The sequence below is a fragment of the Ictalurus punctatus genome, chromosome 15, assembly GCF_001660625.3.
Source record: "Ictalurus punctatus breed USDA103 chromosome 15, Coco_2.0, whole genome shotgun sequence".
In the NCBI taxonomy this organism is placed as follows: domain Eukaryota; kingdom Metazoa; phylum Chordata; class Actinopteri; order Siluriformes; family Ictaluridae; genus Ictalurus; species Ictalurus punctatus.
This window is the reverse complement of record NC_030430.2, coordinates 26,279,031-26,300,226: the sequence shown is the minus strand read 5'-3', so window position 1 is coordinate 26,300,226 and position 21,196 is coordinate 26,279,031. Positions and strand designations below refer to the sequence as shown.

The following is a 21,196-nucleotide window of genomic DNA, read 5'->3' as shown; positions in this document are numbered from 1 at the left end:
AGTGGGAGGGGCCTTCTTCATCTCTCCTGTCAATCACACCCACACAACGGCCAATCACACGCCTCTATTAGCTCTTTAATACAGAGTAAAGCAGCTGTGGGGTGTTGACTGCCTAAACCGAAAAAAGAAATAGATAAACATAAACAAAAGTTAAGGAGCAGTATGTCGCTGAAGTGAAAACCCGAGCAGGAAGTAAAAGCCGAGCAGGAAGTGGTCAGTGTTCAGGACGAGGTCGAGCTGTTTGGAGGAATTGATCGTGTTCTGAACTAAACTCCGAATGTTTTGAACTCAGCTGGATGTCGGAGACACGGCGGTCGCTAACACTCTGAGCTCAAATCATTTCCAGCTTTTCTCCGGTGTGTCTGAGTGAAACCGCCAGCGCTGCCACTTACGTACACACACACACACACACACACACACACACACACACACACACACACACTCTCTCATCACTGACTTGCCACCACACCATGCCTTTAATAAAGGTTTTTAGTATTGTTGATGAAAAGCTGCTCAGAGTTTGTTGGCTGAGGTCCAGAAGACCAAACCGACCGCACGCTCACTTGGTGGGCCATTAACCCCCCCCATGCAGACAGACAGGTCTAACTGTCTCACTGCCACTCTTCACTACTTACTTCCTGTCTGTCTCTCACTGAGCTTTAATGAGTGTTCTTTCCTTATTTCCTCTGTCTGCATTATTCTCTCCGTTTCTCTCTCCCTCTCTCTCTCCCTCTCTCTCTCTCTCTCCATCTCTCTCTCTGTCTCTCTCTCCCCGTCTCTCACTCTCTCTCTCTCTCTCTCTCTCTCTCTCTCTGTCTCTCTCTCTGTCTCTCTCTCTCCCCATCTCTCACACTCTCTCTCTCCCTCTCTCTCTCTGTCTGTCTCTCTCTCCGTCTGTCTCTCTCTCTCTCTCTCTCTCTCTCCCCGTCTCTCTCTCTCTCTCTCCCCCGCCCTCTCTCCCCCCCTCTCTCTCCCTCTCCCTGTGCTCCAGTCGAACTCGTTCTTGTCCTTGCAGGGGAGCGTGGGTAATTTTATTGGTCTGGAAGGAGGCAGGGCTGGTTGCCACGGACAGGGTAGGGTGGTGAAGTGGAGGATTGTGGGTAATTAAGGTAAATGGCTCCCAGATGGCGGGCTGTCAGTGACGTGAGACGAATGACAAGCTCTAAACGAGAAGCAGACGCTGGCGGAGCTTTGAACTAACTGAGTGATGCGTCGACAGGAGAGAGAGACAGACTGAGAAAAAGAGAGAGAAAGTCTGTGTGTGTGTGTGTGTGTGTGTGTGTGAGAGAGAGAGAGACAGATGGACAGATATAAAGAGAAAGACAGAGAGATATAGATCTAGATATAGATAGATAGATAAAGAGAGAGAGAGTGTGTTTAGTTTTGAAGATGAACTGAAATGAGTGGAAGTCAGTGGGAAGATTTTTTCTTCTGTGGTTCTGAAAGTTTGAGCACTTCCTGCGGAGAAGACATGACTTCCTGTTCATTTCCTGTTGCTCTGTTTATAAACAAGGTTTCATTGTGTGTGTATGTGTGTGTGTGTGTGTGTGTGTGTGTGTGTGTGTGTGTGTATGTGCAGGACGGTGGTGATTCCCATCGCTCAGGATTTCTCCCCAGACTTGGTGCTCGTCTCTGCAGGGTTTGATGCTGCAGAGGGACATCCTGCTCCACTGGGAGGATACAGAGTCACCGCCAAGTGTATGATCATCATCATCATCATCATCATCATATCTCTCTCTCACACACACACACACACACACACAATTACATTCGCACACACAATTACACACAAAACTAATACCTGTGTTTTACTGGTTATTGAATGAACAATAAATGTGTGTGTGTGTGTGTGTGTGTGTGTGTGTGTGCGCGCAGGTTTTGGGTTCCTGACCCAGCAGTTGATGAAGTTAGCAGGAGGGCGTGTGGTTTTGGCCCTGGAGGGGGGTCACGACCTCACAGCCATCTGTGATGCGTCAGAGTCCTGTGTTAGTGCGCTGCTGGGGCTGGAGGTCAGTTACAGTCTCATATACCTGTTATTACCTGTTATTACCTGTTATAATGGACAGCAGCCCTCTCAGACACTCATGTGCTGATGGGTGGCTCTACAGTCTCTCAGTAACGTACAGCATGGTTCCAGTGGTTCCTTCACACGGATCTTCTGACTGACACTGAGCGAGTTACACACAGAATAAACACGGTTCTCTTTCACATCAACTTCATTTACAGCAAATTACTAGCTAGTGTTAAGTGAGTAAATGTGAAAACACACACACACACACACTCACACACTCACACAAACACACCACACTCTCACATACACTCACACACCACACACAAACACACACACTCACACAAACACACTCACACACCACACTCTCACATACACTCACACACCACACACAAACACACACACACACACACTCACACAAACACACTCACACACCACACTCTCACATACACTCACACACCACACACAAACACACACACTCACACACTCACACAAACACACTCACACACCACACTCTCACATACACTCACACACCACACACAAACACACAAACACACACTGTTAGTAATGTAGATCTTATTGTAATATAGGATGTTAACTGATCTGTCTGTCTCTCTGTCTGTCTCTCTGTCTGTCTCTCTGTCTGTCTCTCTGCATCAGGATCCTTTACCAGATGAAGTGCTGAATCAGAAACCCAACGCTAATGCGGTGCAGTCACTACAGAAAGTTCTGCACATACAGAGTCAGTCTGTCTCTCTGTCTGTCTCTCTTTCTGTCTGTCTTCCTCTCCATCTCTCTGCCTCCCTGTTTGTCTGTCTCTCTGTCTGCCATCTCTTCTTCCTGGGATATGATTTACTCATTTACAATTGTGTCTTGTAGACATCAGTATATTACCCTACCCGTCTCACTCTCTGTCTGTCTCTCACCCCCGCCCCCAGGTGAGTACTGGCCGTGTGTCAGGGAGATGTTGTTGTCAGTGAGCTTGTCGTATGCCGGTGCTCAGAAGGGAGACAGTGAGGAAACTGCTGCAGTGAAAGCTCTCGCCTCGCTCTCAGTCGGAGTCCTGAACAATACCAAGAGGTACAGAACACACATGTTCATCATCTCATACACACGTTATACATTTACATTATACATCTTGTTCTATTCTTACATACAGTGGATATACAAAGGTTTCACACTCCTGTTATAATAAATAAAGGTTTCAATATGAAACAAAGGAAAATCACTTCCGAACTTTTTTCACCTGTAATGTGAAACAGCAAACAACAACATTCACGTGAAAAGCAAAAAGAAATGTTTCAGGGAGAAAAAAAAGAAAAAAGGTACAAGCACCTGGTTGTATAAGTATACACGCGCCTTAACTGATACTGTGTTAAAGCGGCGTTTGCCTGAAATACAGCACGCAGTGTCTCGGGGTCAGATCTGCTGACTTAACACATCTTCATTTGGTCTTTTTATTCCCCTCTTCATTACAGAAATTCGGTCTTAACTAGAGCCCCAGTCCCAGGTAAAGAGATGTTCCCTGTAGCATGATGCTGCCACCACCATGCTTCAGCATCTTTAGAACTATGTCCAAAATGTTTTATCTTTGTAATGTTTTAATGTTTAATGTTGCTGTAGATCGCTCAGCAGACTCCCTGGTAAGTTTTGCTCTCGTCCTTGGGTCAGTTTTGGAGGGACGTCCTGTTCTTGCTGATGTCACTGCGGTGCTCCATTTTCTCCACTTCGTACATCTAATGTTTTAGAAATTCTTTTGTACCCCTCTCCTGATTGATTCCTTTCCACAGAGAGATCTCATACAGGCTTCGTAAGCTCTTTGGCTTCAGCCGTCGGATGAAACCAAGATGTGAATAAAATCCTACAGAAACAGCTGATCTTTATTAGGGGTTAATCAGAATCACTTCATTGATGACAGCTGTATGATAATTACTTTTGAGCATGAGATTGAATGTGATTGGTTCATTCCGAGCACAGCACCGTCACGTGACCGTATTTGAAGAGGGTGCGCATACTTATGCAGCCAGGTTACTGCAAGCCTTTTCCTGAAATGTTTCTATTTTTTTCACTTAAATTATTTTTGGTTGCTATTTCACATTAAAGCTGGAAATAAAAAAAAATTATGTCACAAAAACCTGCAACTTTAACAGGCCCATAAACTTTTTATATCCACTGTGCACACGTGTCGGAGTCAAACTCCTGGTTATAGAAGTGCATTATGGGTATTCTGTATGGGTATTGTGTAGTCTCCTGCAGTGACGCATGATATTTATTGCACATAATGAACAGAGTGGTTTTTTTGTACTTAGTTTTTGTTTTTCTTTGTATTTTTTTTTTTATCACATTCAGAGTCGCTGATGAACCAATGGAGGACCAGGACTCAATGTAAACCCGCTTATTTTGTTTCGGAATAACTGTCCAATCACGGTGCAGTTCCACGTCACATGACTGCGAGGGAGCGCAAACTCTCTCGCTGCCTTATGACCAGCGGTGCCTTCGATGGGAGGGGCTGTGGTGATGTCACTTCCTCTTTACCCCTATGCTACTTCTCCTGTGTGAGTTCAGCGGTGCGGCTAATCTAACGGCCCCCGCTGGACTCTGTGGATTCCAGAACTTTCCCTACATCCACTTCTGTCAGGTGAAGGACGAGTCTTAACGAGTCTCAGATTATTTGAACTTTTTTTTTTTTTTAAGTTCCGTGTTCCTCCATCACGTTTCGAGGAACGTTTCTGCTGGAGACGCAGGATTTAAGGAGAAAACACAAAAATTCCTCCCTAAATACAAAAGACTCTTTTTTTTTTTTTTTACTGTTTATCATTGAACTGTTACGGTGTGGACAGATTTTCCCGTCCTGATGATGTCACTTCCAACATTAACCACTAAAGAAGATAAAGAAGGAGCTCGTGTTTATTCCTCGCTCTCATTTTTTTGCACTGTGCATTCCATAATGTGAACCGTGACATTTATCTCCAAACTCTGGGAAAATTTATGTACAGTTATGTTTATTACCATGAACACAAGTTCACACACACACACACACACACACACACACACACACACACAGCAAGTGTACAGCGAGAGCACTGTAATGACCAATCACTGATCAGACAAACAGGAAGTAGCGTCTCGTCCCTCTACACACTGTTAGAACGTCATGTTAAAACCACACACGTGTGTTTACACTCCGCACGCCTGCTTTTACAGGAAGTAGAGAAACAGGAAGTGGAAGTGACTTTATGTGATAGGAGTCTGTGTCATTTCCTGTTTCACATGAAGCCTCACGAACGATATTTATAAGTTCTCACACAGCGTCAGTTCTCTCTGGTTTTTTCTTTTCACTCCAGTGCAGAACCTGAACTGTGGTACTGTGTATAAATTTGGCGTACACCCTTTTACTGCGGACGTTAAAAAAGCTGGACAGGCCACGCCCACAAGGTTAATATTAGTGCTGGTGACATCAGAGACTCGTAAGAATAAGAATAATGGTGGTTAGAAAGCAGTGTTGACGCGAGTGTGAATATTGTGGTGGTAATGCGTGTGGTTCCTGTCCGTCCGGCCGACACGTTAAACTGTTAAACAGTAAATAAGATCAGCTTTGTTTACACAGAGCAACAAAAAATGTACAGCTGTGCTCGTTACGTCACATCATCTGAAAGAAATGAGCGAAAATAAAGACCACAATATATGAACGCTGTAACCAGATATCCAGTACTCAAACCCGGCTCTATGAAGCCTCCAGTGAACAGTGAGGTGTGTAAATGTGCTGAATCTGCCTTTAATCACCTTAATCTGTTGAAATGTGTACGGTGTGAATTAGCGGGAAACTAGCAGTGGTGTAACGTGTCTTTAGCGCTGCGCTGTGAGACGGGTAGTGTTTGAGGGAAAGGACGTTTTAGATGAAACAGACCAAAAGATTTGTGTATTTTATTCCGATGATAAAAAAAAAACTGAAACCACTAACAATCTTATGGATTTAATGTTCTTCACTCCAGGAGGAATCACACACTTCCTCCAGGGTTTGGTGAACCTGTCCGTTAGGGTTGTGTGTGTGTGTGTGTTTAAATGCGACCTGATTGATCAGCTGATAACAAAAAGCACTTGAAGTCATGTAAAGATTCCTGTGATGTTGGGTTCAGAGTAAAACATGCACCTCCTCTTCATGCTCCTCACACGTGTTATTGCCTCATAACAAACCACTGTGTTCAGCTGTGTGTGTGTGTGTGTGTGTGTGTGTGTGGTGTGACGACTCTGGGTGTGTATTAGTCCAGGAGAACCTACACGTCATTTCAGTTTAACACGTGTCTCCGAGTGAGCTTCATCATGTTACGTTTTACATTCTTCATTTATGAAAAGTTGTTTTGACTTTGAGGACCAGTCACAGTTTAATCTGGAGTTTAATCTGGAGTTTAATCTGGAGTTTAATCTGGAGTTTAATCCGGAGTTTCAGTGTCACAGCTAAACGGCTCGTTTACTAAAGAAACTAGGATTTTTAATAACCTGTGTTGAGTTTGAGTTGTGAAAGAAGTGAACTTTTACATTCCTGTGCAGTAGGGGGCGGTGTGTGTGTGTGTGTGTGTGTGTGTGTGTGTGTTTATTGGGTTTTACCTCCTGAGGAGTGTGTAAGTGTGTATTCTCACTTCCTGCTCTGGATACCACAGGGAGGAAACCGACAGCCGTGTTTTCTGCTTTACGACACGTGTAAGGACTAAAGACGAGCCACTAACGTCTTCATTCTCTATCATTTTTTTCATATCTTGCCATTTTTCATTCTAAAGCCTTAATGTAAATATCACTGCAAGACCAAAACTCATTTCCGCGTGCCTTTATCTATCACTAACAGATGATGATTTTATTCATTTCCTCCTCCTTTTTAATGCCTGTGTATAGAAAAGAATCTCTATTTTGTATTTTCTATCTCTTCCAAATAAAATAAAACATTTTGTTTTACTGATGCTGGTTTTCTGTTTTGTTTGTGATTATAAATATTACCGGTACCAAACTTTTTAAAAAAAAAACATAATATAGTAGTGAAATATTAAGACCTTAATTACTTAAGATGTAGTGTTGAAATGATTGTGTATATTAATGGTACTTAAATTAATATTAATGAGATGGTGATGAATATTAATGAGACTGCAATGAATATTGATGATATTGTAATGAATATAATGCGACAGAGTCACAGATAGAACACAAACCAGAGAAGAGGAAAAACAAGCCAAAGTAAATAAATCAATAAATAAATCAATAATGAGGAGGCAAAAAGTATTTTATCATCAACTTTAATACAGACAGATTGTAATATTGTATAAAAGAGAGGTTTTATTAAAGCAGATAAAAATGTTCAGGGAGAATCGTGTTGGTTTTACTGTTCAGATGGACAAGCTGCTGATTGCTAACGTTTATTCATCATGTGATGGAACGTGGTGAGGAAGCAGAGCTACACTGTGGAGATGGAGAGCAGAAACAGACTCCACATGGACAATGAGCTTAGTCAGTAATGTCTGTAATGTCTTTGCCATCGCCTGTCTCGGGATCTGCTGGAGACGAAGTGACGAGGGACCCGACTCTGGGGGGAACATCGGACTGTGTGGAGGAGACCAATGAGCTGGTCAGACTGGCTAAAAGAAATCTTCAGATTTGGGCTACAGAGGGGGTGGGGTTATGTAAAAGAATGGTTATGGAGGGGGCGTGGTGGAAAGGGTGGGGCATATGTAAACAGCAGGGTGAGAAAATGAACATCCCATGTGTTCAACAGATCAGAAGTTCTGATGCTGCTCCTCTAAACAACCGTTTAGAGCTCTGAGTGTGGAGAACAGAGACGAGCTCAGGCTTTTGCAGATGTTTACATTTTACATACATTTTATCACTGTTGAACACACACACATACACACACACACACACACACACACACACACACACACACACACACACACATATTACTAAAACCTCAAAGTGAAAAAAAAGTTTAGGGCCGTCTCAGAGATATACAGTAATGAGGGAAGTCTGGCTGCTAAAGAGTGTGTGGTACTCGTAATTAAAACACACACACACACACTCACACACACACACACACATGCACACACACACACACACACACCATAGTTTACACACTGCACTGATCAGAGGAATTGCGTAGAAATAGAATGAATTATTAATTTATTGGTTTATTTATATATTTTTGTTTAAAGCATACAGGAAGTCATTTTGAAAACACTTAAACTCCTTCAGTACCACAGACCGGCTTCGACCCCCAGCCCCCCCAGGACGATTTCCCATGGACATCATAGTAATGGGTCCAGTAATCTTGAAGGAAATTTATTAGGTGAGTGTGCATTTAAATTCAAATCAGTTCAATTCTGTTTTATTTCTTCAGCATTTTAACAATAAACACTGTGACAGAGTAGCTTCGGGATCAGAAATCAGGATCTAGATTTATATTTAGATTCCTGATGAACAAGTGTTCAGTGTTGAGTTTACCCCATGCGACACACTTCCTCTTCAAAATGCTGGCTGAAGGTGATTTAAAGGAAAATCAGAGAGAGAGAGAGAGAAAAACCTGCTAGGTAAATGCTAGATAATGAGTTAGTGAGCAGGTGTGTATGCGTACAGTGCGATGGAGTGTTGAGGAGGTGTGAGTTCTCAGTGTCCAGTCTGAGCTGAAACCCAGAGACTCTGCTGTGGAGAAGCAAATTCCTCTTAGACTCTCTCCGATCACTGAGGGGATAAACACTCGGAATTCTGGGATTCTGGAAAAAGCACAGATGGATAGAAACTTTTTTATTTTCCACAGTAAACACACACACACACACACACACACACACACACACACAAAAAAAAGCACACACACACAAGAACCACACACACATGCACACACACACACACAAGCACACACACACATGCAAGCACACACACACACACACACACACACACACACGCAAGCACACACACACGCAAGCACACACACACGCAAGCACACACACACATCCGCTATTCAGAAACATCTATAGCATGTAGAGGTCAGTGTTTGGTGTTTTATGTTATAAAGTCATTGATGTGTTTTTGCTTCTCATTAACAGTTGATTTCCCAACACCCAACATCCATGAACTCTGTCAGCTTTCAACTGAACACACACACCTGGACTCAATTATGAACCTTGCTACATATACACACACACACAACCACACAGTTCACCGCTAAGTACACGCTCTTTGACTTTGTTACCAGTCAATACCATGCCTTTGTATTTTGTGATTCTGACACTCTGGATTTGATCCTGTTTCTGGTTTTCTGGTTTTTGACTCCTGCCTTGGTTAGTTTATGCTGTTCATCAATCGCCTGACCATTGCATTTGCATTCATATTTATGGCATTTGGCAGTGCTTTGATGCCTCTATCAATAAATACATCCTGATACTGGTTTACTAGGTCATAGACTAACAATACCATCAGTCTAAAAACTCTGTTGCGGTGGTAACTGCCTGTTTCCTGTTTCTTATTTTACTGTACATATTGGATTTGTTGCAAGCTTTTATAATAGAGTTTCTGTGTAGCTGCACTTGCATCCGTCCCTGCCACCTGACAGACTACTTCACTGCTAATGAATGCAAGAGGTAGCCTAGAGAGCCGCCAGACCTTGGCAGCGCAGGGCCATGTCGTTGGAGAACAATAAGAGCAGATACGTGCATCACCCCTATCTTATCCACGCTGCATTGGCTCCCAGTAAAATTTCACATTGATTATAAAATGAATCTATTATTGACCTATAAAGCACTGAACGGTCTCACGCCACAGTATCTGAGCAAATTTTTTGGTCTTTTATGATCCACCACGCCTACTTCCATCAAAAGGTGCAGGCTATTTGTTGGTACCTGGAATAGTGAAGGCCACAGCAGGGGGAAGAGCTTTCTCTTACAAAGCCCCACAGTTATGGAACAATCTTCCAATTACTGTTCGGGACTCAGACACAGTCTCAGTGTTTAAGTCCAGACTGAAAACATATTTGTTTACTCAAGCTTTTTGTGAATAGTTTTTTTCTTAGGTAAAGAAGCAGATCTAGAGGATCACGGGTATCGAGTGTTGTGGTGATGTAAAGTACATTGTCCTTAACCATTACAGGACAATAACCATACCTAATAATCTCTCCCTCTCTTTCCTTCTCTCTCTCTCTCTCTCTCTCTCTCTCTCTCTCTCTCTCTCTCTGTCTTTCTGTTGAGCTACACATGATACTCCTGAGCTGCCAGTGACCCTGACCCCTTCTGCTCTCCAGACCTGCCTGATCCATTCTGATGCCCCATTTCTGGCTGGAGTTCTCATCAGTTGGAGGTCACATGTTGCTGCTGAGGATGTCCCACATGGTGCAGTCTGAAGATCATTGAGATTACTGAGGATGGTTCCACTTAAAAACCATAAAGATGGCTTTGGACCCACATGGTGCAGCCTAAAGATCACTGAGATTACTGAGGACGGTTCCACTTAAACACCATAAAGATGCTCTGGACCTCAGTTCATATGAACAATTATACTATGATAGCTTTAACACTACAATCACCACAAACAGTTCTGCACTCGAGTCTCCATCAGTGATCAGTGGAGAAGTTCAACAAAACAGACTTCATGTAGAAACTGTAATGAATTTCCTGCTTACACAACTGCACTATTTGAGCATGTAGTATTAGCACATTTATAGAAGGAGTGTATTTATTTATAATCGCACCCAGATGAGGACGGGTTACTTTTGACTCTGGCTCCTCTCAAGGTTTTTCCTCATATCGTCTCAGGGAGTTTGTACTCACTACCGTCGCCTCTGGCTCCTCATTAGTGATACATTCATACATTTAAAATCTGTATCTTGAATTTATATATTTCTGTAAAGTTGCTCTGAGACAATGTCCATTGTTAAAAGTGCTATACAAATAAAACTGAACTGAATTGAATTAAATTGAAGATAGCCCTGTTCAGTGCGTAGCTAGCACAGCTCCAAACCATGTTGTCTTACTCACTAGCTCCTTTGGCGGGACCCTCTATATCTGCTTCTCTTCTCATTGCAAGTCCAGGCAAATATGCAGGCAATCCCACCAAGCATAAAGGATTCATGCTCCATGCTCCTTCAAAGCCGCTTATTGTCAAGGGTTAAGCACTTTCAGGAAGCCCTGAAACAGTACTTCACCCCTCAACCTCGCCAGCATCTGCAGGCTTCTTTTTCTTGGAGAAGAAAGGGAGCAGCCTGTGGCCTTGCAATGATTACTAGAGACTGAATCAAGCTATGGTTAAGTAGAGATATCCTCTGCCACCGGTCCCCTCTGCTTTGGAGCAACTACAAGAGGCCAAAATCTTTTCCAAGTTGGACCTACACAGTGCCTACAACTTAGAGCATATTTGCAGCAGTGACAAGTAGAAGACGGCCACTTTGAGTACTGCATGATGCCATATCTTCAGTGGGGCAGTCTTTCAATGCCTGAGTACTGATGTTCTACAAGAACATGCTGGGCAAGTTTGTCATAGCTTATATCAATATTATCTTAATCTAATCCCCATGCAAATAGATGCACATCCACCATGTCCAAAGGGTCCTTGCATGGTTGATGGAGATCCAACTGTGTGTGAAAGGAGAAAGGTAAGAATTTCATGTGTCACAAATCTCGGTCATTGAATATATAATAAGCCCAGAGGGTGTGTTCATGGATCAAGACAAGATCACACTGTCACTCACTGGCCCTTTCCAGCTACTGTTAAGGAGATGCAAAGATTCTTTGGTTTTGCAAACTTCTATAGGAGGTTCACCAGTGGATTTAGCACCAACACCTCACCTCTGACTTCTCCACTCAAGAAAGAACCCAAGAATCAGAAGTGGAAACCCTCAGCCAACCAAGCATTTGAGTGCCACAAGGAGGCCTTCACCTTAGCCCCATACTTAAACACCCTGGCCCCTCCAAGCTTTACATAGTGGAAGTGTACAGCTTTGAAACTGGGGTGGGGGCCATGTTATCACAGAGATTTGGAAAGAAGTCCAAACTCCACCCCATGGCCTTCTTTTTGAAGAAGCTTTCCACAGCCAAATGCAACTATGACACCGGCAACAGGGAACTACTGGCCTTGAAACTACCCATGTAGGAATGGCACCAATGGCTGGAGGGGGCATCCCATCCATCCACAATTTTCACAGACCACAAAAACCTAGAGTTCATTAAGTCAGCCAAAAGACTGAACTTTAGCCAAACACACTGGGCCCTGTTCTTTGCAAGGTTTCAGTTTACCATCTCCAACAGACCTGGCTCCAGGAACACAAAATCTGACTCTCCCGTCTCTATTCAACCCCTCCCAGAGAAACCTGCTTTTACCTGCTTTGTAGGGGCTATAACCTGGGACACTGATCAGGAGATAGAGCACACACCTGAGGTGAGAGTTCCAAAAAAAACAAAGAAATATGTGCCTTCCCACTTCAGAGATAAACAGATCTCATGGGTTCACACCTCCCAAGCTACTGGACACCCTAGCACTCAAAGAACCCACCAACTCCTTCAGGGCAAATAATGGTGGCCCTGTGGGCTCCAAGACGTCCACAAGTTCATCTCATCAAGCTCCTCATGTGCCCAAGCCTGAGTACCCTGAACCCTGCCCAGGGGCATATATTTTTCTTTAGCCCTGAATATTTATCCATTTGGAGTGGTTTGTCACTATATAAATGAATGTCAGTAAAAGAAGACGATGGTGTTGTAATTTTATATCTTGAACAGAGGGTGAACAGAGATGAAACCAATCAGACAGAGTTTATAGGAAAATACATGGAAATACACGATTGTCTTACTGGCTGACAGTCTCTAAATTCTCCCAAATGCTAGCTCACAGTCAATGTGAGGAAAAATGGATATACACAGATTTTTTTAAACCAGTAAATGTGTTGAAACTGAAACAGTAACATCCTTTGATGTTGAGCAGGAAAACAAGGTGTGTAAATGTCTATATGAGTTCCAGTTTACGTGAACATGATATGAGCAGAGCATAGGGAAAAATAATGTACTTTGCATGGCTCTGTAGCAGATAAACCTATAGCTTAGTTGTGCCTCCCCCTGGCTAGCAACACCAAACTAGACTAGCTTGAAAAGTTTTATATTTTATCGGTCTGGTAGTCCTACAAACAGTGATAACTCCCGAGGCAAGTTATGATAAATCCAACTTTTTCTGATCATGTCATACATTGACAGCTAAGTTACCTAAGCTTCCATAAAACAAAACTTAGGCTACCAACTGAGCTGGAAAAAATGCATGGAGAAGAATCTGATGATTAACAGACCAAATGCCCGTGACCCTGCCTGCAGGTAAGCTTCTCCCCTTACCTTTGCCACAGTGACCATGGTCCCATAGTCATTGACTTCGTCACTGACCTCCCCATGTTTCAGAATAACATTATGGTAACAGTACACTTTTCCAAATCCCTTTGCCTACTCCCCTTTACTGGACTTCCTTCCACCTTCTAGACTGCAGAACACATCTTTACTCATGTGTTCAGGTATTTTGTCATCCAGGTGTAACATTCCAGCCTGGGACTGTGTCATCAGCTAGGCCGCCTTTTGAGAACCAGAGGGAAGCACAGGACTGCTCCAAAATGAGCAGGAGCAATAAGCCACACCTGTTTGCCTAACTACTTAAGAGTAGCATGCAAACTTGCATACAGTTTTTGTTTCAGAGTCCAAAATACTTGGCTGGTATTTCGGGTATTTTGAAACTAGAGCTATACTTTAGCCTTTCCTCTGCACTATGTTGACCTCGGCCTTAGGAGTTCTTTGTCTTTTAATAAAAAAAAAAAAAACACTATCGTTTAATAAATTCTAGGGGTAATTTTGAAGGGATCATTTTTTAATTAAAAATTTCGATCAGGATATTATCTATTTTTGTAAAACTGCTTTGTGACATGGTCTATTGTTAAACACACTATACAAATGAAACTGAATTGAATTGAATAGAATTGTCTGGTTAGCTCCCTGTAGCGAATGGTCAGATGTTTTCCCCTGGCATTCACAATGTTTACAATTAATTTAAGATTGACCGTTTCCTCATTAAGTTTGTGCTTTTAGTTCCTCCTTGGTTTCGTTTTCACAGGCCATTTCCCATGCAATTGGGACACACTCACTTATCTTGCCAGGAACAGGTGGCCCGCATGCGAGAAGGCCAGTGTTTGTACTGTTGGCAGTCAGGACATTTGCACCTAACCTGCCTGAGCTCTCAGGAAAAGTCATCCCAGCCTCACCTTCCCAAGCTTCTGTGATGTTCCTCTATGTCACCATTTCATGGGTTAGGATTAGGGTTAGGGAACTATATACTTAGGATCTTTGTTACCAGTCGATACCAAGCCTATATTGTGATTCTGACACTCTGGTTTTGATCCAGTTTTGGGTTTTCTGATTTTGACTCCTGCCTTGCCTAGTTTATGCTGTTTGCTAATTGCCTGAACAGTTCCAGTTTACTGTTACTGATTTTGCTATACATATTGGGTTTGTTGAAAGCTTTGAAAGCTTTTCTAATAAAGCTTTTGTGTACCTGATGACATTATCAAGCTATAGAGATATCAAGTTACGTAGTTATGCAGTTATCAAAGTATAAAGTTATTGAGTTATAATTATTGGCATATATAGTCATATAGATATATACCATATCTAGTGATTGACTTCTTTAGTTATAGGGTTATCAAGTTACAGAATTATTGAGTAATCAGTTCCTGCTTCAATTCTATTTCATTAAAATAGAAGATTAGGGCTAAAGAACTCACTTCAATAACAATTTACCTCAATCCTCTGAATGTTGTGAAAGTGGAGTGGAGAACAGGAACCTGATAGTGAATGAGCTGTGTGACGGTGGAGGAACTCCATATAGCTGATCCAGAATCAGTTCTTTCAGTTCACACACTCTGACCTAACACCCCCCCCCCCTGTAGTGTCTCAGATCACACACTCTGACCTAACACCCCCCCCCGTAGCGTCTCAGAACATACACTCTCACCAAACACAATCCGTACTATCAGATCACACACTCTGCTTTAACACACACCGTGTAGTGACTCAGATCACACACTCTCAAATAACACACACCCGTAGAGTCTCAGATCACACACTATCACCTAACACACACTTTGTAGTGTCTCAGATCACACACTCTCACCTAACCCAAACCCCGTAGTGTCTCAGTTCACACGCTCTCACATAACACACACCCCATAGTGTCTCAGAACACACTTTCTGACCTAACACCCCACCGTAGTATCTCAGATCACACACTCTCACCTAACACACACCCCGTAGTGTCTCAGAACACACACTCTGACCGAACACACACCCCGTAGTATCTCAGATCACACACTCTCACCTAACACACACCCCGTAGTATCTCAGATCACACACTCTGCTTTAACACACACCCCGTAGTATCTCAGATCACACACTCTGCTTTAACACACACCCCGTAGTATCTCAGAACATACACTCTCACCTAACACAACCCGTACTATCAGATCACACACTCTCACCTAACACAACCCGTACTATCAGATCACACACTCTGCTTTAACACACACCCCGTAGTGTCTCAGATCACACACTCTGACCGAACACACACCCCGTAGTGTCTCAGAACACACACTCTCACCAAACACAACCCGTACTATCAGATCACACACTCTCACCAAACACAACCCGTACTATCAGATCACACACTCTGCTTTAACACACACCGTGTAGTGTCTCAGATCACACACTCTCACCTAACACACACCCGTAGAGTCTCAGAACACACACTCTCACCTAACACACACCCGTAGAGTCTCAGATCACACACTCTCACCTAACACACACCCGTAGTGTCTCAGATCACACACTCTCACCTAACACACACCCGTAGTGTCTCAGATCACACACTCTCACCTAACACACACCCGTAGTGTCTCAGATCACACACTCTCACCTAACACACCCTGTAGTGTCTCAGATCACACACTCTGCTTTAACACACACCGTGTAGTGACTCAGATCACACACTCTCACCTAACACACACCCTGTAGTGTCTCAGAACACACACTCTCACCTAACACACACCCTGTAGTGTCTCAGATCACACACTCTCACCTAACACACACCCGTAGTGTCTCAGATCACACACTCTCACCTAACACACACCCGTAGTGTCTCAGATCACACACTCTCACCTAACACACACCCTGTAGTGTCTCAGAACACACACTCTCACCTAACACACACCTTGAAGTGTCTGAGATCACACACTCTCACCTAACACACACCCTGTAGTGTCTCAGATCACACACACTCAAATAACACACACCCTGTAGTGTCTCAGAACACACACTCTCACCTAACACACACCATAGTGTCTCAGATCACACACTCTCACCAACACACACTCTCACCTAACAAATACCCTGTAGTGTCTCAGATCACACACTCTCACCTAACAGACACTTTGTAATGTCTCAGATCACACACACTCACCTAACACACACCCTGTAGTTTCTCAGAACACACGCTCTCATCTAACACACAACCTGCAGTGTCTCAGATCACACACTCTCACCTAACACACACCCCGTAGTGTTTCAGATCACACACTCTCACCTAACACACACCCCGTAGTGTTTCAGATCACACACTCTCACCTAACACACACCCCGTAGTGTTTCAGATCACACACTCTCACCTAACACACACTCTCACCTACCTCACACCCCGTAGTGTCTCAGATCACACCCTGTAGTGTCTCAGAACACACACTCCAAAGTGTCTCAGATCACACACTCTCACCTAACACACACCCCATAGTGTTTCAGAACACACACTCTCACCTAATACACACTCTCACCTGACACACACCCTGTAGTGTCTCAGAACACACACTCTCACCTAACACACACTCTCGCCTAACACACACCCCGTAGTGTTTCAGAACACACACTCTGGCCTAACACACACACTTTCGTGTCTCAGAACACACACTCTCACCTAACACACACTCTCACCTAACACACACCTTGCAGTGTCTCAGAACCCACACTCTTACCTAACACACACCCTGTAGTGTCTCAGATCACACACTCTCACCTAACACACACCCTGTAGTGTCTCAGATCACACACTCTCACCTAACACACACTCTCACCTAACACACACTCTCACCTAACACACACTCTCACCCAACACACACTCTCACCCAACACACACTCTCACCTAACACACACTCTCACCTAACAGAGACGCCGTAGTGCATTTTCTCTCATCTGATGTTTTATTGATCAAACTGTAGCTCAGTTTTTAATTTCCTACTGATTTAATTCTGATCTCAGATCTTCTGATTTAATCCCAGTGTTGATGTCGGTGTTAATCAGTTGTTTGGATTAATTATATATTAAATTATATATATTATGATAAACAACTGTATTTCCGAGATTAATTTTTCTCCTACTGTACACACACACACACACACACACACACACACACACACACACACACACACGCACACACACACCAAAAGAGAGAGAGATAGATGCGAAACATAAACGTACAGGAGATTGTTTAAAATGGGACTTAAAGCAATAAATGTTTTTTTTTCTATTCACACACACACACACACACACACACACACACACACACACACACACACACACACACACACACACACACACACACTCCTCTCTTTACGCCCCACAACTGTTTCCAATCATTAGGTTCCTGCATGTCTGCGCCCGCAGGCTTTGATTACACCACAGTGTGTGTGTGTGTGTGTGTGTGTGTGTGTGTGTGTGTGTGTGTGCGTTCACTGTTAAATCAGCTGTTTTATTTACTTGTGATAGTGTTATTTTAATTAGAAACAGAAATTCCATTAAATTTTATATTTTTTATTGCATCTTTAAACAAAAGTTCCTTTTCCGCTTTTCAGTAAATAACAATAGATTGAAGCAGACAGAAACATGTCCATAAAGCAACATTAACTAAATAACAATTATAAAATAATAATAATAATAATAATAATAATAATAATAATAATAATAATAATAATAATAATAATCCTGTAATATTTTAATTAATTTTATTTAAATCTTAATTAAATTTACTCAGAAGAAAAACTATCGTTTTTTTATGTATCTCTGTATTAATTTATTATTAAATATTCTGTACTCCACCACCGTTAATAATATCAGTGTATAATAAAATTAGTGTATAATAATATCCGTGTATAATAATATCAGTGTAGCTCTTTAATTAAAGATGAGTTTAACCACTGACATTAAATTAGCAAAAAGTATTATGAATCAATAAATCATTATTGTTCAGTTTCTACATTAATAAATTGATTCTCTTTGTATTGTGTCTTAAATGTCCGTTAATGTCAGGAATATAAAATATTTAAATAAATTCATGAATAAATAATAAATAATAAAACTGCACTGAGGCTAAATGATTATAATGAAATTAAAATGTTATTTTTCTGCAGGTTAATTCACAGCTGCTAGACGATTATTACACACATTTATCTATCACTCTGTAGCCTTAATTATTCATATATGTATTATTCTTCTGTATAGGAAAATTTACATAAATGTACAAAATCTGAAATGTCAAATTTGTTGTTAGAGAATAATTCTGCACAATAAAGTTTTAATAATGAAATTCAGAAATTGATCCAGTTTCTGCAATTAATATTCTTAATACACTTAAGTTCTCACTACTTTTATGTTGACAACTACCTAACTAACCAACTACCTAACGAACCAACTACCTAACTAACCAACTACCTAACTAACCAACTACCTAACTAACCAACTAACTAACCAACTAACTAACCAACTAACTAATTAACTAACTAATTACATTTTTTATTATGATGCTTAGAAAATGTTTCTCTAATGTCTAATTGTTTAATCATCAAAATAACACACACACACACACACACACACACACACACACACACACATACTGACTCACCTGTAGTGCTGTGTGAGTTTTGTTGTTTTGCGTTTGTTTTCCAGAAGTGGACGATTTACAGTTCAGTTTACTCATGAAATCCCACAATGCACTGCAACAGGTTAGTGTCCCTGTGATGTAATCTACAGAATACCCACAATGCACTTGGTTTCAGGCAGAGAGAGAGAATCAGATTCAGGGTCAAAGGTCAGGAGTGTTGTTGATGTTTAAAAGAGGAATGGACTTAAGGTTAGCAGTGGCGTCGCTAATCAGCCCATAATAAACACATTAACAATAAACTTGTTTCTGATTGGTCAGAGAATAGAACCAGGAAGTGGAAGCGTCAGAAGAACACTGAATTATGGAGATTAGATGAGGAAAGACTTTTGTTGGACACTAGACTTGTTAAGGATAATGTGAAGGGGGCGTGGTCAGGGTGAGGGGCGTGGTCATGGTAATTGGGCGAGCTTAACACTAGTAGCATTAATTAAAACTATGAAACCCAGCTGAGTGTCTCTGGTTTCACAGAGTTAATGTGAATCAGACGAGGTGTTGGAGTTAGTGAGTGGCCGACATGGACCAGGCTCCCTCCATCCTCCACACGGAGAAGGCGTAGCTCAGTCTCTCGTGTGCCAGGTAGTTACAGCTCGCCATCTTGGTGTCCATCTGTCCGTCGTCGCTCTGCAGCACCTGGTAGAGGAAGTCGATGTAGCGCGAAGCGAGTTTGAGGATCTGAATTTTGCTCAGTTTGTCGGATGGCAGCGTGGGGATGATTTTCCTGAGCGAGGCGAAGGCGTCGTTCAGAGACTGTGTGCGCTGACGTTCCCGCACGTTCGCGATGACTCTCTGAGAGTGAAGATCCTCAAACTGCTGACCAGGAAGCGGAGACACCGAGCTCACCAACGGCACCAGTGAAGACGAGGACAAGGATGAAGGGGATGGAGAACTCTTTTTGGGACGTTTAGGGATAGAAGGTGTGACGGTTTTATCTTCAGCGAGCAGATCAGCGCTGAGCTCCTTCTTAGGGCTTGTCAGTCGTTTTCGGGTCACGACAACGGGACATTTATTACTGCGTCGCTCCTCGTCCTCATCCCGGGGAATCACTCCACCTTTGGGGAAATCTCCACAGCTATCCTCTTCTCTCATGGCAGATGTTCTTCTGTCTCTGATCTCTGTGGTCTTCTGGTCCTGATCTACCGCTTGCCTTTTCTCTCTACAGCTTAAACATAATAAAAAGTTTCAATTTAAACATTTCAGAGTTTCAGCGTGAGTTTTCAGAAGTTCAGTAAATAATTTTTTAAAATACCGTACCTGTGTATTCACTGCCTAAAGATCAGAATTCTGTTGTTGATCCTTCAGTCAGCTTCAGTTTTAACCACCATCTGGTTTCCAGTACATTTATAAAGACCAGCTTGGTCCTCACAGGCTCCACCCACCACCGTCTCTGATTGGACACGTTCAAGGACACGCCCAGCTCAAAGTAAACAAAATGAGTGTTGGGACTCATCTCTGATAGGAGGATGGAAATACGGAGGTGTGATTAAGGACGAGGCCGGAGTGTGTGCCGCGTTGCTGTAGGTTCTCCTGAAGTGGTGTGTGTTTTATTAAATCCAGATCTCACACTCCGAAATCACACGTCTACACACACGACTCGAAAAAAAAACCCACTACACACACTTCTCTGGAGCTTTCAGGGAAAGATTCACTTTAAAAGCGTGTTTGTCCTCAGCAGATTATTATTATTATTATTATTATTATTTGTTCATTGTGAAACCGATGAAGCTGAATTTTTTTTTTTTTTTCAATTTGAGATTTCTTAAATTTAGGGCCGAGCCTGACTCTAAACAGCCTCGCTCGCTCGTACATGAACACTTCCGACATTATAGCAAGAAAACACTCAAATTCAGAAATATAGTGTGCACGCACATTTACATGTGTATAGAGGACCGCTCAGACACTGCACGTCACACACAGATACTATTTATTTGACTACTTTCGCACTCATTCACATATTCCCGTGTCTGCAGTTAGGATCTGCACTTTAATCACTTACTTACTAGGCATGCAGGACAGTTCTCTAATATATTCTGCGTTGTTTGTATGTACAGTATATTGTATTCGTACATAATTCCCCATCCTGTTTCCTCTTCTCCTTCCCCCTCATCTTCTGATGATATTTTTTATATTGAGCACCCGAGCCTCAGTACAGCGGTCCCTGACATTTTG

General features: G+C 42.4%; 2 protein-coding genes across 5 annotated transcripts in view; one reads left to right on the top strand and one right to left on the bottom strand.

The window, feature by feature from the left end:
* hdac7a (histone deacetylase 7a) overlaps positions 1–6,959 on the top strand; it is a 68,538-nt gene extending 61,579 nt beyond the window's left edge. For all 4 annotated transcript variants that reach the window (XM_053686412.1, XM_053686411.1, XM_053686410.1 and 1 more), the window contains 5 exons: positions 1,580–1,698; positions 1,876–2,009; positions 2,669–2,750; positions 2,947–3,088; positions 4,358–6,959. In XM_053686412.1, the coding sequence (XP_053542387.1) occupies positions 1,580–1,698; positions 1,876–2,009; positions 2,669–2,750; positions 2,947–3,088; positions 4,358–4,397 (517 nt within the window). In that variant the 3' untranslated portion in view covers positions 4,398–6,959. The remainder of the gene's footprint in view (positions 1–1,579; positions 1,699–1,875; positions 2,010–2,668; positions 2,751–2,946; positions 3,089–4,357) is intronic.
* A 315-nt stretch (positions 6,960–7,274) lies between these two features.
* twist3 lies at positions 7,275–20,363 on the bottom strand. Its single transcript, XM_017487969.3, has 3 exons — positions 20,282–20,363; positions 18,992–20,189; positions 7,275–8,757 (listed from the first exon to the last, which is right to left on the bottom strand). The coding sequence occupies exon 2, from the start codon at positions 20,114–20,116 to the stop codon at positions 19,529–19,531; it is 588 nt and encodes a 195-aa protein (XP_017343458.1). The 5' UTR covers positions 20,117–20,189; positions 20,282–20,363; the 3' UTR covers positions 7,275–8,757; positions 18,992–19,528.
* Between the last annotated feature and the right edge of the window lie 833 nt (positions 20,364–21,196).